Source organism: Scomber japonicus, chromosome 8, assembly GCF_027409825.1.
Source record: "Scomber japonicus isolate fScoJap1 chromosome 8, fScoJap1.pri, whole genome shotgun sequence".
NCBI lineage: Eukaryota > Metazoa > Chordata > Actinopteri > Scombriformes > Scombridae > Scomber > Scomber japonicus.
The window spans coordinates 15,294,535-15,308,935 of record NC_070585.1 but is presented as its reverse complement, the minus strand read 5'-3'; the positions used below and the strand labels follow the sequence as shown (position 1 = coordinate 15,308,935).

General features: G+C 40.7%; 2 protein-coding genes across 2 annotated transcripts; one reads left to right on the top strand and one right to left on the bottom strand.

The window, feature by feature from the left end:
- The first annotated feature begins 1,433 nt into the window (after positions 1-1,433).
- Positions 1,434-8,207, top strand: rbm22 (RNA binding motif protein 22). Its single transcript, XM_053324202.1, has 11 exons — positions 1,434-1,513; positions 4,367-4,420; positions 4,534-4,563; positions 4,684-4,816; positions 4,948-5,048; positions 5,524-5,696; positions 5,889-6,089; positions 6,210-6,374; positions 6,790-6,878; positions 7,142-7,270; positions 7,475-8,207. Exons 1-11 carry the CDS (start codon positions 1,460-1,462, stop codon positions 7,627-7,629), a joined length of 1,284 nt encoding a protein of 427 aa, XP_053180177.1. The 5' UTR covers positions 1,434-1,459; the 3' UTR covers positions 7,630-8,207.
- Positions 8,208-8,325: 118 nt separating this feature from the next.
- LOC128363257 (myozenin-2-like) lies at positions 8,326-12,989 on the bottom strand. The gene is made up of 5 exons (XM_053324207.1): positions 12,875-12,989; positions 11,707-11,870; positions 10,499-10,652; positions 9,681-9,855; positions 8,326-8,812 (listed from the first exon to the last, which is right to left on the bottom strand). Exons 1-5 carry the CDS (start codon positions 12,960-12,962, stop codon positions 8,629-8,631), a joined length of 765 nt encoding a protein of 254 aa, XP_053180182.1. The 5' UTR covers positions 12,963-12,989; the 3' UTR covers positions 8,326-8,628.
- Positions 12,990-14,401: the final 1,412 nt, after the last annotated feature.

Here is a 14,401-nt window from a genome sequence, read left to right as displayed (position 1 = left end):
TGTCCCACTAAACATGGGGCACAAGACAGACTGTGCACCCTGCTGTAAGGGAAACAGGAGGAGGCAGAGTGCAAGTCAACCCTTTTTCATGGAAATATGATCATTTAGGAGCAAATGATCTGTTAAAAAAATCCCATCTAATAAGCACAGAGCTATTGATTCATCAGAAGTGACAAATGAAGATGTTATTTACCTAAAAGTAGCTTATAATTACAGCATGTTTGCCTATCTGACCTCCTGGATGGCGGCTTCAGTAAGAAAGTATACCAAGCTCGTCAAGCCTGCATCTAATCCGTGTTCTTTGACTCTAAAGCCTCACCTTGACCTTAAATAAACATTAGTTACTTAATACCAATCTGTTATCTCAAGCATCCTCTGCCCCACTAATTGGAGTTTCACACAGCAAAGACACTTTGACCTGAATTAGAACAGGTGGGTAGCTGAACTGTAAGTGGACTACACAATTGGCTTATAAGCTCTCTCACACAGCCGATCTGTCTCTCACTAACACACACATACAGTAGTGGAGGAAGCATTCACATCCTTTGTCATTTCAATCATGTCATGATGTCAGTGTGCATGCATTTAATCCCCACTATAACACATATATTCTTTGTAATTTACTGTCCCTTTCTTTCTTACACTTTATGTGTATTGTTTAATATTCATGTTTATTGCACTTTCTGGTGACAGCTGGACCACACTGAACTCCTTGTGCTTGCTTCTTTAATAAATCTGATTTCTAACTCAAGCGATAATAGTATTTCTATGATGTAAAAAAACTGTTTAAACAAATATGCATTGAAAACTTTATATTCTGAGGTAATATAGACAAGTATTGTATTAAACAAATAGAATTATGACTATGAATAGCCCATCTCAGAGTGTTATCATATTATTGAATAAGTTATTAATGTATTACTGTTGCATTTACATCGTTGTACTTTAGCTGGAGTTGAACTGTGAAACTGAATTTCATATAGCCTACATAATATTGATTGCATGTCAGTCTGTTCTGGGAGAAGGATCCCTCCTCCACTGCTCTTGAGTTTTTTAGGGAGATTTTTCTTATATGAATCAAGCGTCTTAGCACAGAGGATATTGTAATTGCTGTACAAACTGAGGAGAATTGGTGATATTGGGCTGTGCAAAAAAATGACTTGACTTATAGGCCTATGCTTGACATAAAAGTAGCTACAGTTCAAGTAGCCTAGTACAACAATGAATTTAAGCGCACACAGAATCTCTTCTCTCTTTACTTCTTTATAAATGTTAGACACCAGAACAGTTACCTAAACTGTATTCTGTGTTGCTTCTTTGTACCTGCTTCATAATTATAGTGATGTTCAGTATATCAATATATTATCTTGAAATAGGGCGACACCCTAAGGTGAAACGTGGCTTTCTGGCGCGTTGCATTGTGGTCTGATACCTCCGGTGGTGGCCCGTTTGGCTCAAAATGGCGACATCACTGGGCTCCAACACCTACAACAGACAGAACTGGGAAGACGCGGTACGTTTCATTGGCATTGTTTATATAGCGCAGAGACTGTCGCTATAGAACATGTACTTCAAGTTATCTCCTGGGAGTTAACAAGATGACAAAATTGACCCAGTGCCACCAACCCGACCAGATTGCTAGGCAGCTAGTTAGCCCTACTGCTAAAGCGTGGCTGCTACCTCCGTTAGCATGTCTGTGCTTATCCGCATTAACGACAGCGTGAATGCGTGAAACATCATAATTTGTATCTGCAGTGTCGTTAGTGGGCTTTAGTTGACGTACGCTAGATATCACTTGTCTTACAATGTCGGGCTATTTAGATTCAGCGGTTAAACACGCATTGTTGTGTCAGCTTGCTAAGCTAATGTAGCTAGCGCTAGGATGCTATCAACAATGATGTGACGTGACTAGCGACCAATTTCTAGTCACAATTGAGAAATGTATAATCGAGCCGCTCCGTCGCATTGTTAAGCATCTAACTGTGACTGTGTTGGATGGATGTCGAATTAAATGTTATAAATTGGACACTAAAAGTATCCGCTATCCGCACGCCATATTTTATTCCTAGGATGGTGAAGTCATGACCCCTTTTCCTCTGTCTCTGATTGGCTTGTACGTAGACGTCGCTTTGACCGCTGGATCATACGTCAGCGTCGCCTCCATATTGGACCGTTCAACACTGCCTGTAAACAAACACAAATACTGCGGTTTTCTGCATAAAATGCACTGTTTACATCTCTCAACCGACTTCATTTTTATATTTCTAGAGTCTATGACCTACGTGGAGTACAAAAAAGTTACTTCTCGATAGTTAGGCTATAATTTTCCAGATGCTCGAGAGGTGCGTCAGGAGCTGAATTCATTGTCAGAAGTAATTGAAAAAAATAACGATCGTCAAGCATGGATTTGGCTTATTGTCCTTAATCTAATTTAATGTACATGAAATAACGTTATACTGTCATCGTTTTAGCTTTTATTGTGCTTCACTCATTCATTCATCTTTGCTAACCAATGTCAGTCCTCATGTCTAAACCAAGCCAACCACAGACATGTGAACCCAACCAACAAAGGCAACGAGTATCAGCCAATCAGAGGCAGAGCAGGGCGGGTCATGACTTTGCCGTCCTAGGAGAAAGAAATTGGCTAACCGCACAGGTCCAATTGTCTTTAGTTTATATTGTCTGAAAAGCTCAACAGTACATATGCATACATTACAATGCAAAACTCAATGCATACAAAGCAGCATGATATGAAATAATAAGCACCATTTAAATAATAAGCACCAAACACTGCTTGACTACTTGACTGATCCCTCTTTAAAAGCTGTTTCAGTCTGAGTTTTAATTGGTGTCGTGGTCTATTTTGAGTAAAGAGTTTTCACATGTTGATCCAAAAAGCCGCCTGTCCAAGTGAGGATTTACGAAAGGGCACCTTTCAATTCCCAGGAGAGACACCTCATGTCACTGATTATTACTTGAGCTGTGATAGTGTTCATGATATTAATGTTGGTTATTGCTGTGGGGATTTGTATTATTTATCCAAGCAATATTTGAGTTGATTTGAAGTTGACAGATATCTGCCTAGTTTAAAATTTGTGCATGAAGCAACTATTTTTGTGGCTCTACTATAAAAGGTAACAAATCAGTTTCCTCTCTTGAGCCATGACACAAGCCGGCTTTTGGCCAATGTTAGTTTTATCAAGACACCAGAATATAAACTTGGCAACCGTAGACTATGTAGTTGACATTCGTGCTACATGAGCTGCTCATATTTAGATGTTTGGCTGATGCTGTAGACAGGAGCACTCACTTGTTACTTTTAATAATATCTCAGTAACCAACTTATGCAGCAACATACTTAAACTTTCCTGCAGCACACTGTTCAGTCACTTGTCAAGGAACTTATGTTATATTTCACTTTCCAAAAAATGATAAAAGTGATATTTTATTTATGTACGTATTTATCTAATAAATTTACAAACCACTCTTGAGTGTTTTAGTGGGTGCTCTGTTGACTCTCGTCCTATCACAAGCTATGTAATAAGCTGAACCAGTGATGGTCTTAAAATGGCATATCGCTGATTTATAAATATGATAGGAGAGATCTATGCTGTGTCCTGAGCATTTACAAATCTGCTGCAACACTGAATTGACCTTCAGAGACTAAATAATGTGTCAAGATGGTTAACTAAAGTTTGTTCAGCCATGTAAAGACCAGTCCAGTTAAAAAACAACAACATAAAAACAGACCAAGGAATGAATATGGACAGTTGTAATAAAAATCTAGAGTTTTGTTTTTCAGTGTAATAGAGACTTTGTGAATACAGATGTTGTGTTTTTTATTTATTTCATCAGAGGCCTTGACCACAAATGTGGAAACGGCAAACATTAGCACAGTTGTGTGTTGTTTAAAATCACCCAGAAGCAAATATTAACAATTGTGATACAAATGAAAATAGTTCTGTTTTCTGTGTAATAGAGTTTTTTTTTCGTTTGTTTGTTTTTCTTTTTACCTAAGTCCTTGGGCTACAAAATGTGAAGATGGTAATCATTTGCACATAGAGTAATAGGAAAAAAATGTCTCAGACCCCAGAGGGTTATGGCAAGGTCGTTTTATAAGCAGCGAGCACTTGGACTGAAACAACATCCTTCAACAGATGGCAATGTCGGTCCCACAGCACTCAGTGTATTCACACATGCAACTTCATCAAGGTGCAGAGAGTAGCAAGTAAAATAGAGATTGTAGGTCAAGTTACAGCTTCAGACACTTATATCTGAGTGCTGATGGATGATGGTATGGACAGATCTGCTGCTTTTTTTTTTTTTTTTTTTAACTAAATGAGCATCTGCTTTCTTTGTCTTTCAGGATTTCCCAATTCTGTGTCAGACATGTTTAGGAGAAAACCCTTACATCCGTATGGTGAGTGAGCATTAATGTCTCATTGTAATGAATTTGAGGTTATCTTGTGTTTTTTGTAAAGTTGACATAATTCAGTGTGTGTGTTCTAATTTATCCATGCTTTTGTTTTACAGACCAAAGAGAAATATGGGAAAGAATGCAAAGTATGTTTTATAAAATACTTCAAAATCCTGATCTTGCAACACACAACATAATTTGAACTTATGTAACACTATTTTCAAAGTAAGAATATTTGTACTTTTTTTTTCTCCATTCTTTGCCAGATCTGTGCTCGACCCTTTACCGTGTTCCGGTGGTGTCCAGGAACACGGATGCGTTTCAAGAAGACGGAAGTCTGTCAGACATGCAGTAAAATGAAGAATGTTTGTCAGACATGTTTGCTTGACTTGGAGTATGGTGAGTCTGTGACCGTTTGTTTCTGATTTGGCTCATGTACATGTTTTATGTGTCTCTCTCCATCAAACAGTACCTATCTGAGTTTAACCCCCCCCCCCCCCCCCCCCCCCATCACATATTGTGTTTTACAGGTTTGCCCATCCAGGTCAGAGACACTGGCCTTTCTGTTAAAGATGAAGTTCCTAAGTCAGATGTGAACAAGGAGTACTACACACAGAACATGGAGAGAGAGGTATGTTTGATTTTATTGATGCCTGCAGATCAGTACAGTGGTTGCTGGACAGTGTTGTTTTTTGTTTTTTTTAATCCCAGATCTGAGTTTTTAAATATTGAATATTTGTTGAGGCAATTATTTTACATGAACTTTTACCCTATCTTTTTTAAAGCTATATACTTTAGCTTACTGTGCATACTTGGTTTACAGCTCTGCAGTTAGCCAATATTTATACAGGTTAAGCAGTATAAGCAAATAAACCCTGTATTCTAGCTTTCCTTTTAAGAATTGCTTATACTATTTTGTGTGGTGTAGGCGGTTAGGACAGGATTTAGTTAGACTGTCTTCATCTCTGTCACCTTAAAGTTTTGCTTGACCTGTAACATCGTAATGAGTCAAATCAGGACCTCCCTCACTAGTTCATATTCCTTGCTAATATTGGGATTTTCCTGTCATCAGCCCCTCATGTCTGTTTCAACCTCTGTGTTCTCAGATAGCCAATTCTGATGGCACACGGCCAGTGGGCCAGCTAGGTAAAGCTCCCAGCTCTAGTGATATGCTGTTGAAACTGGCCCGGACAACACCATACTACAAGAGGAACCGTCCACACATCTGCTCCTTCTGGGTGAAGGGAGAGTGTAAGAGAGGAGAAGAGTGTCCCTACAGGTGAGGGCCACTTCACACAACAGCTAACTGTTGTAGTGCCTTCAGGGCTCAAACCTGGTGCTGTGATAACATCCAGAGTTTTACATGTATCTCTTGACTACTAATTACTATAATAGGCAAAATACTTTCTGCTTAGAATCTCAACTGTATGTTGTAGCTCTGTGTGAACATTTTGTCTTTGTGGTTTCACAGACACGAGAAGCCAACAGATCCTGATGACCCACTTGCTGACCAAAACATAAAGGACCGTTATTATGGTATCAACGATCCAGTGGCTGATAAGCTGCTGAAGCGAGCCTCGACCATGCCCCGACTGGATCCACCAGAGGACAAGTCCATCACCACCCTCTACATAGGGGGTCTGGGAGATACTGTTACAGATGGAGATCTCAAGTAAGGCTTTGGTTTCCTCAGAAACTCTTGTATCACTTCCTACTGCCAGTTTTGTTTTGTTTTTTAAACTTTGATTCAAGTGTTTTAGGTCATTCGAGCTGGTATTTCTGTTTTCTGCAGGAGTCACTTCTACCAGTTTGGTGAGATCCGTACCATTACCATAGTCCAGAGGCAGCAGTGTGCCTTTATCCAGTTTGCCACACGGCAGTCGGCTGAAATGGCTGCTGAGAAGTCCTTCAACAAGCTTATTATCAATGGACGGAGGCTCACTGTCAAGTGGGGAAGGTAGGAAGCTGATCCAGAAGTTAAACATATTAACAGCAGCAGTCATTCAGTGTATGGATACAACCCAAAAAATGATGAAAATTCTCAGCTTCTGTGTTTTTCCAGTATGTGGAGCCATTTATGAGGAGATAGAAATATTTATAGTAATTTTCTTATTAAATGCCAGGTGGTGTTAGAAAGTGACAACCTGACATAATGCTACTGTCACAGTCACAACTTATAGTCAAATGTTGAATGCTGTGCTTTTGAATTATGAATTATTAAGAGTTTTACCTCACAGAATTTAAGAAGGGAAGGACACTTGAAATTTTCGATCCTGGACACACTTCTGCTGCTACACAATTCCGTTGTATTTAACAAAGTAAGTGATGTTATTTAATATACTGTATATAACTGACTTGGTTTGTTCCTTTAGGTCTCAGGCTGCAAGAGGAAAGGAGGGCATAAAAGATGGTGTTAGTGAGATGGGTACCAGACTTGATCCTGTACCTGGGCTGCCTGGAGGTAAGTGCAATCACGCAAAAGAGTTGAAGTGTGTGTGTGTGTGTGTGTGTGCGTGCGTGCTGAGAGATCTAGCCATGTGAGCATTGTTTTGTTGAAGTTAGTATTTAATTTCCAAATTCTATCATTTTATTGTTGATTCCTTCACTTCACTTTCTGATGATGTTTAAGATCATACCTATTGGGATTGATGGTGGAAATCAAGATTGGAATTATTGTGGACATTCTTTTATTTGTCTTTAATTCTGTTTCTCTTTGTACTGTAGCTTTACCACCACCACCAGCGCTTGATGAAGAGGCTCCTGCAAACTACTTCAACCTGGACCCAAGTACCTCTCCTGCTGTCATGAACATCGCTCTGCCCCCACCTCCAGGCATCAACCCGCCTCCTCCTGGTAAAATCACAGCTATAAATAGATGCTGCTTACACATGTATAATGTTTATGCTGCATAGTGAATTGAATTGTATCAAATATGAAGTAAATGTAATAATCCTAATTAGTTTATTGTTGGATTAACTGAAAATTGGAACTGCAATCTGTTATGTCTTGAGTGAGAATTAATAATTAATTCATACATAATCCTTTTTGGTCCATCAGGTTTCGGTCCACCAATATTCCACCCCATGGGCCCCATGGCTCCACCTATGCCCCCTCCCATGAGCATGAGACCTCCAGGTCAGATCCACTACCCCTCCCAGGATCCTCAGCGCATGGGTGCTCATGCTGCACACGGCTCACGCCATGGCGATTAGCTGCCAGAGTGGAATCGTGCTATTATTAGGTGTTATTCTTTTCTTTACATCAGTCCTGGTCTGGTGCTTTCATTTGAGATGCTGTTGGTGAGCCTGAAGCCTGCAGACAACTTCTGGTAGAAATACAGGATAACATCAGATTTGTTGTGCCACCTGCAGTGCTGTGAATGAATTGATGGAACACCATCTGTCTGGAAAGAAAACCAGCATCTTACATGAAGACTTTGTCGCTACTTGCAGTTATGAAAGTACTACAACAGAACAGCATCCAAACAGTGGACGTTAACATGAGTACTGGCCAGTGTGATCAGAGCCATATGGTTATAAAGGGCTCCTATGGTGGGAGTTGTTGTACATATGAAAATGTATGCTTTAGGTGAAACTTGTATTTGTCACATTGCTTAAAGTATCGGGGAGGGAAAATCTGAGGGCTTTTTAAATCTGTTCATTTTTCAGTGACATTGACCTTTTTGTTTTTTTTTTTATTGACACAATCTTAATATTCCACAGCATAATGACTTAGTTTATTGTAAAGCTTTCTTTGATTGTTGTTTTCACTTTTCATTAAAATGACTAAATTGTCATTCATCATCTCAGAGTGTACATTATTCAGCAGTATTCATGCACCTTGGTGAGGGGAGATACAGAAATGTGGAGCCACAGTGTTAACAGAAGGGGGGTCGGGGGGGGGGGGGGGGTCTGGTCATCGACAGGATAAGATACTGCAAAGAGCAAAAGAAGGATAGGCAAGAGTGATTGGCCTGTGGCGGTGTTGTCCTGCCTGGACTCGACTGTGGTAATGAACTGTTGATTCCATTAGCCTGAGTTTGCCTCAGCTGGCTAAACCACTCAGCAGTAGCAAAACCACTTGCAATATCATGCAGGAGTGATTTAGTTATTTATTTATTTTCCCTCTCTTCTGCTGAATCCACAAATAAACGGATCTGTGTAGGAGGCGAGGAGCAAGCAAATATCAGTCTTTAGCTTATCAGTCCTTTTTCATAGTTGGTCGGATTCTGGGCAGTAATCGCCTCCCCATCCCCGGGGTGCTCTGTTGAAGTTGGGCCGCCGACACATTCTGTCCAGAGCCTCACCGGGCAGGTTTTGGGATTGAACTGCCTCAAAGCCAATCACTGGGATCACCCTCTTGCTGGCCATAGCCCCACCAAATGGCATGGGAGATCTGAGAGACAAAGAAGAGTCCTTACTAAGTGGGCTGAAAGCATTGTGTTTCATATTCCTGGATCAAGTATCACATGGCTCACACTCCTTCCCATAAAGGGGGAAAACCTTCGGAGGGTACATGATATCTTGCCATCTCTGATTTAACTCTATGTCCACTGGGGATTTCAGGATGACTGTGTGGTGAACTCAACCTCTTCCACTCGTATAGCTGCCCTAACCATTAGTTGAGTTCAGATTTAATTAAGGCTTCATAATACCTTAATAATCTTTAGGGTGTAAACAGATCCCTCCACAGGGGGTACACATCCAGACTGTCTGGCAGAAAGCGAGTGACTGTCTGAGTTTGTCTTTTATATATTCTCTGTTTCTCCATCTGCCCAAGCTTAACCTGTGTTCTCCTTCACCAGTGTGACGCAATTCCTAGTGTGCCATGAGAAAGGTGATTCCCGTTCGTGCGCAATCAGTCTTGTGTCGGGGCATTAAAAACTCGCAACCCCCCCCTCACCCCAGTGGATCATCTTTCAAGAACCAGGGTTCAAAATAGCTGTCACGCAGCTACAGTCCAAGGAGGTGCAAGCCAAACACTAGATTATTTTTCAAACTGTGGAAAGATGGAGTGGAGCCGAGGGAAGAGATGATTGTGATGGATAACATGGTTAGGTCATCTGCTTGTCTATTTGAAGATGGGTGGGTCTCAAAGCCCATGTTCCTCACAGAACAGGATTTATTCACTTAGTCTGGGTGGACATGTCATTCTCTAGAACTACAGACTGATGCTATGTTCCCCAAGTTCTCTCGAGACACATCTGTTTGTTTAGTTGAACTGAAACTCAACTGGAAATGCAGATATGAAGATGGGATTGTACCTGTTGAAGCACCTGTAGTTGGCAATCTGTGGGGCCTGGGGCAGCTGGGTACTGAGGGCAGCCAGGAGGTCTTCCTTGTCTCCCAAAGCTTCCGTCCAAGGAGAGCAGTAAGATTTGGGGATTACTGTTGTGTTGAATTTCTCATGAGGAATTTCCTTCAGAGGACCAGAATATCCTAACAGGGGGAAATAATTCAACATAAGGGCATACATTTCTTGGCAAAGTGATAGCTGTGTTTCTTCAATTGTGTGCTTTCAATCCCAACTAAGCAATACCTACAACCCTCCACCCCCCAACACACACACATACACATACACACATTGAGAAAAACGATTAATCCTTGCACTTTTGGAACTAATTACAAAACCCATTAACTAAAAAAAAAAGCAATCCCCAACAAAGCACAAACAGATCTAATACGAATAAATCTCTTTGATGTCATTCCTGTCAACAATAGGAACTACAGTAATTAGATCTCAGTGTGAATCCCAGATAATAAACAGAGCTTATCCCACTGTCAGTCACACTGTAAGCAGTGCCTTCTGTCTGGCCGAACACACAACAGCATTCAGCTAAGATTCTAACAAAAAGAAAAGATAATTGCTTTCTGCATACTGCCAACTCTCCTGACACCGGTGGAAATAAAACAAACTCATTTGTTCACATATGAAAAGTGAATACTAGCAGAGCACAGTGTCCATGCATTGCCCAAGCATTGCACTGACATTGCTCAAGCATTTGCTATTACACTGAACTAGTCCTATGGCTTGTAGAAGTCTGTGGCAATCCTTCTTTTAACCTAATGCATTAGCATTTACCTGGAGCGAGGACATCGGGACTGCCTTTCTTTGCTACAGTCTTCTGAAGGTTCATGACCAGGCTATGCTTACCCGGGATGGAGAAAGCCTGGTTCTCTTTCCCTCCCTGTGGCCCTTGGATGATCTGCGGGGGAGGAACGGCCTCTGGATGGGCCTGGGAAAGAGACCTAGTTAGACTTGTGTGAATGTAGTTACTCCCCAAATACTTTGCTTCTGAGATTTTAGTCATGAAGTTCATTTCAGTTTACTCATCGCTCAGTTTGTGAAAACAGCTGCATAATGTCTTCTGTGGCTCCGGAGGGAGCTTCCCAAAGTTTGACAGGAATCAGAGCTATCTCAGCTCGGCCTTGAGACTTTTTATCAGAAAGCCTAAAGTATAAATTGAAGATTTGCAAGGAGTGGGAGGCATTAAGGAAGCATGGAGGAAACTAATAAAAGATGCTACTGTATTGCGTTACAGTGTATCTGAAGCTTGACTTATGCGAGAGACTATATGTGAGGATAACCAGGCCCCTTTGGCTGAAATCTCTTTCGGTTATCTCCTTTCGGTTATCAGCCATATTGAAAATAAAGTTGGTACATATTCAGGGTGTAAACTCGATCTTGTTGCTATAATAGTTTTTTTTGTGGTGAAAGAAAACCTTCAAAGAGTTTTTAAATATCTTTAAATATACAAATGACCTTTTGATTTACACACTGTGCACTCAGTTGTAGTAAAAATGCAAAAATGTTAATTACAAAGCAACACTATCCCTTCTTCTAAATTCAGATATTCATAGTTTATGAGTTGCTAATAATGCTAAAACCCACATTTAAACAATACTTGTTTTCCATGTTAACATATTTTTGGATGCCTTTGTCCACACGTCAGGGATCTGCAAAAAGGGGTTGAAAAAATAAGTCTCTTATGGGTCCACTAATTTTGTGAAAAGGCCTGTAACATCTTCTCTTACAGGGGTCATTTTTTATTCATCTTCTTACAATGGTCATTTTGCTTTTCTTAATCTGTTACCCGTTCATTAAGGTGGTAGGAAGTACGCAACTCCATTAACTATGGTTATGTGATAAATCCAGCACACTAACAGGCTGCAATTAAGCATTAACTTAATGTCAGAAATACAGGTTGATCATTTTGTCTGTTCAAGTTGCATTAAGTGCAGTGGGTATAAGTCACTGTGTATTATGTTCCGTCCCTGTCAGCACCTTACATTGACAATGTTGTGAGAACCATTAGCAGCGTTCTCCACTGTGAACCTCTCCACCCTCTTCTGTCTCTCCTGAAACATGCGAGAGCCTCGATTAGATGGAAGATTGAGCTCCTCCATCATCACATCTCTTGGAACGCTGATCTTCTTCCCCAGATTCAGACCCTCTGGCACAACATGACACATAAATGGAAGTGCTTTAATAAGTGATTCTGCTGAATATTGCCATGCATGTTGAAAATTGCAGTATTAGAATAGAGAAATGTATTTGCCAGAGGTTTGTTCATTGACTATTCGTGCTGTGTGGCATGGCATGAGGTGACTCTTACCCTGCATAAATACATCATGACATTAAATTGTGAGAGAAAAAGCAATGACAGCAGCAACTTCCAGACATTTGGAAAGAGAAGAAAGTAACACAGACTAATAAGGACCTTTGGCAAATCATAATGTCTCCTCTGATCTTCTTGTTTCTGTCGACTCAAACAGCTGAGGGGCACCCTGTTCAAAAAGCTAAACCATGTGTAGCATCACTAAGTTGGAATCCACACGGCGTTTGCTCAGGGTCTCTGCTCATGTTATATCATGGCGCAGCGGGGGGGCCTGAAATAGCGTCGTGATGATGTTAAGGGGTGTGTAATGTTTGTTGTGGTCCAGGGTTGCATGGGTAACTGGGCATATAAATAGGATCTTTGGATGAAAGACTCATGTAAGAGCGGATGGCCCTCTTTCTTACAAATGATAAGTGTTTGGAGGAGTCTGGGCATACGCCACCCTTGAGGAGCTGCCTTTGATCGGCCTGTGTTAAATTCACTGGTGGGAGTCACATTTTGCTGAGTTAAGGGGACTCGGTTTCAAAGCCTAGCTGGCAGACAGCGTTGGAAAACAAACAGTGTGCAACTAGGATGGTCCCTGCTGGAATGTTTGGAGAATTTCAACAACACACATGCACTCCTGGGATTTGGGTGTACCACACTGCATGTGGACTAACACACTTTGATGTTTGTCTGTATAACATCTGACAGACATGGCTGTAATCACAGAATGTAGCAGTTTGAATACGAGTGTACACACACAAGTTGTTGACGCAATGTGTAAACCAACATCTGTACATCTGCAGTTCTACCTCATTATGTATGAATGTGTGTCAGTTCAGTACATATAGACTCACCTCCTCTGGCCTCCTTTGACAGAGCCTTTGCCTGCAACATCCTCAGCTTAGTGGTGTCATCCAGGCCTGATTGCATCATCATCATCATTGTCCTCTGATAGATACAGATGTTTCATATTATTTATATTCCAGGCATTTTTATAAATAACAACTTGTTTTTTGATGTTACTTCCACTTTAAAATACCGTATAATCTATCACTGCTTCAAAAATATCTTCTGATCTTGTGGTAAAGTAAGAAAAGAAACTTCTAACAACTTACTTACTTATAATTTAATTATGTTTATAAAATTATAATTCTTCTCATGTTTTTAATCCTCTTTTTCAATAACTTCACCTATTAGTAGATCAAAAGTTTCACATTGCAGGCAATGAATAGTGATGTTTTAAAGCAGTCTCTCCAGCATCACAGAGCATTATAGCAATGTTTGATTTCAGCTGTTCCCTCATTACCATTTGTAAAAAAGATATTTTTTCTCCTTTAGGTTTAGAACATCATGAGACACATTATTTTTTCCCTGCTGATGATGTGTTGTTGCAATAGTAATTATGTGTCTTTACTGCCCTCACCTTAGTCCTTACCTGTGTGTCCCACCTGTCCGTGTGTCGGGGGTCGGATCCGGTCTGGATGGCAGTGTGGTTTATCCTGCACTGGAGCCGGGATGCTTCCACACTCCACTCTCCACTCTGACACTCCTCAGCAGAGAAGGAACAGTCTGTATAAAACTCCCAGGATGCCTTGAGCACTTACCTCACTGGGTTATTTTAGCAGGGGGTAAAGTGAGGGAGGATGGATGGAGGGAGTGTTGGGGTGGGTGGGTATAAAAGGGTGATTAGGGGGAAGGGGCAAGTATAAAGATTTACATCCTCTAGCCGCTTTGATAATAAAAATCTGATCCCCTCGTGTGTGTGTGTGTGTGTGTGTGTGTTGGGGGGGGGGGGGGGGGGGTGCATAATAACAGCTGTTGCCCAGACAGTGACACTAAACTCTCAGAGAGGCCAGGCATCCAACCTCTCTTCTGCAAAAATACACACAAACACAGTTTGTACTTCTATTTTCTCATCTTTTTTCTTCTCACTTTTCTTACAATGTGATATATATATACTACTGTGATTACTTACTTGCTTACAAATACAACCACCTGTGCTCCCCATGTACAGCTATAAATTGATGGGGTCACTGCGATCAGAGGTTGTGGTTCCGTTTACCAGTTTAGGGTCAAAGATTAAACTCTTTGGCAGTTTGTTCTTCCATTCTGGTTGGTGTTAGACCGTTAAATGTCCTTTTCTTTCACACTGCTGTGTGTTATGGATATCCTACACGTCTTTTATTACACACTTGTCAGACAGATTCTCATAAATAACAATAAAAAGTTTTTCCCATTGTTGTTATTTTATCCGCCAGCCTACCAACTGCTGAGAAACTTGAGTTGTGATTTCTGCATAAACCCTTATTTTGTGCCACTCTAGAAGCAATGCCCTTTAACTCTATATTTGGTTGCCCTTTTTGGACTCAAGTTAGTATTTA

Excerpts from the sequence above, each read along its gene's own strand:
- rbm22 (XM_053324202.1), top strand. The coding sequence starts at position 1,460 with ATGGCGACATCACTGGGCTCCAACACCTACAACAGACAGAACTGGGAA. Across the intron at positions 5,697-5,888 it reads GGAGAAGAGTGTCCCTACAG|ACACGAGAAGCCAACAGATC; the intron begins GTGAGGGCCACT and ends GTGGTTTCACAG. Across the intron at positions 7,271-7,474 it reads CATCAACCCGCCTCCTCCTG|GTTTCGGTCCACCAATATTC; the intron begins GTAAAATCACAG and ends TTGGTCCATCAG.
- LOC128363257 (XM_053324207.1), bottom strand. The coding sequence starts at position 12,962 with ATGATGATGATGATGCAATCAGGCCTGGATGACACCACTAAGCTGAGG. Across the intron at positions 11,871-12,874 it reads GTCAAAGGAGGCCAGAGGAG|AGGGTCTGAATCTGGGGAAG; the intron begins GTGAGTCTATAT and ends ATGTTGTGCCAG. Across the intron at positions 9,856-10,498 it reads TCCCGATGTCCTCGCTCCAG|GATATTCTGGTCCTCTGAAG; the intron begins GTAAATGCTAAT and ends TCCCCCTGTTAG.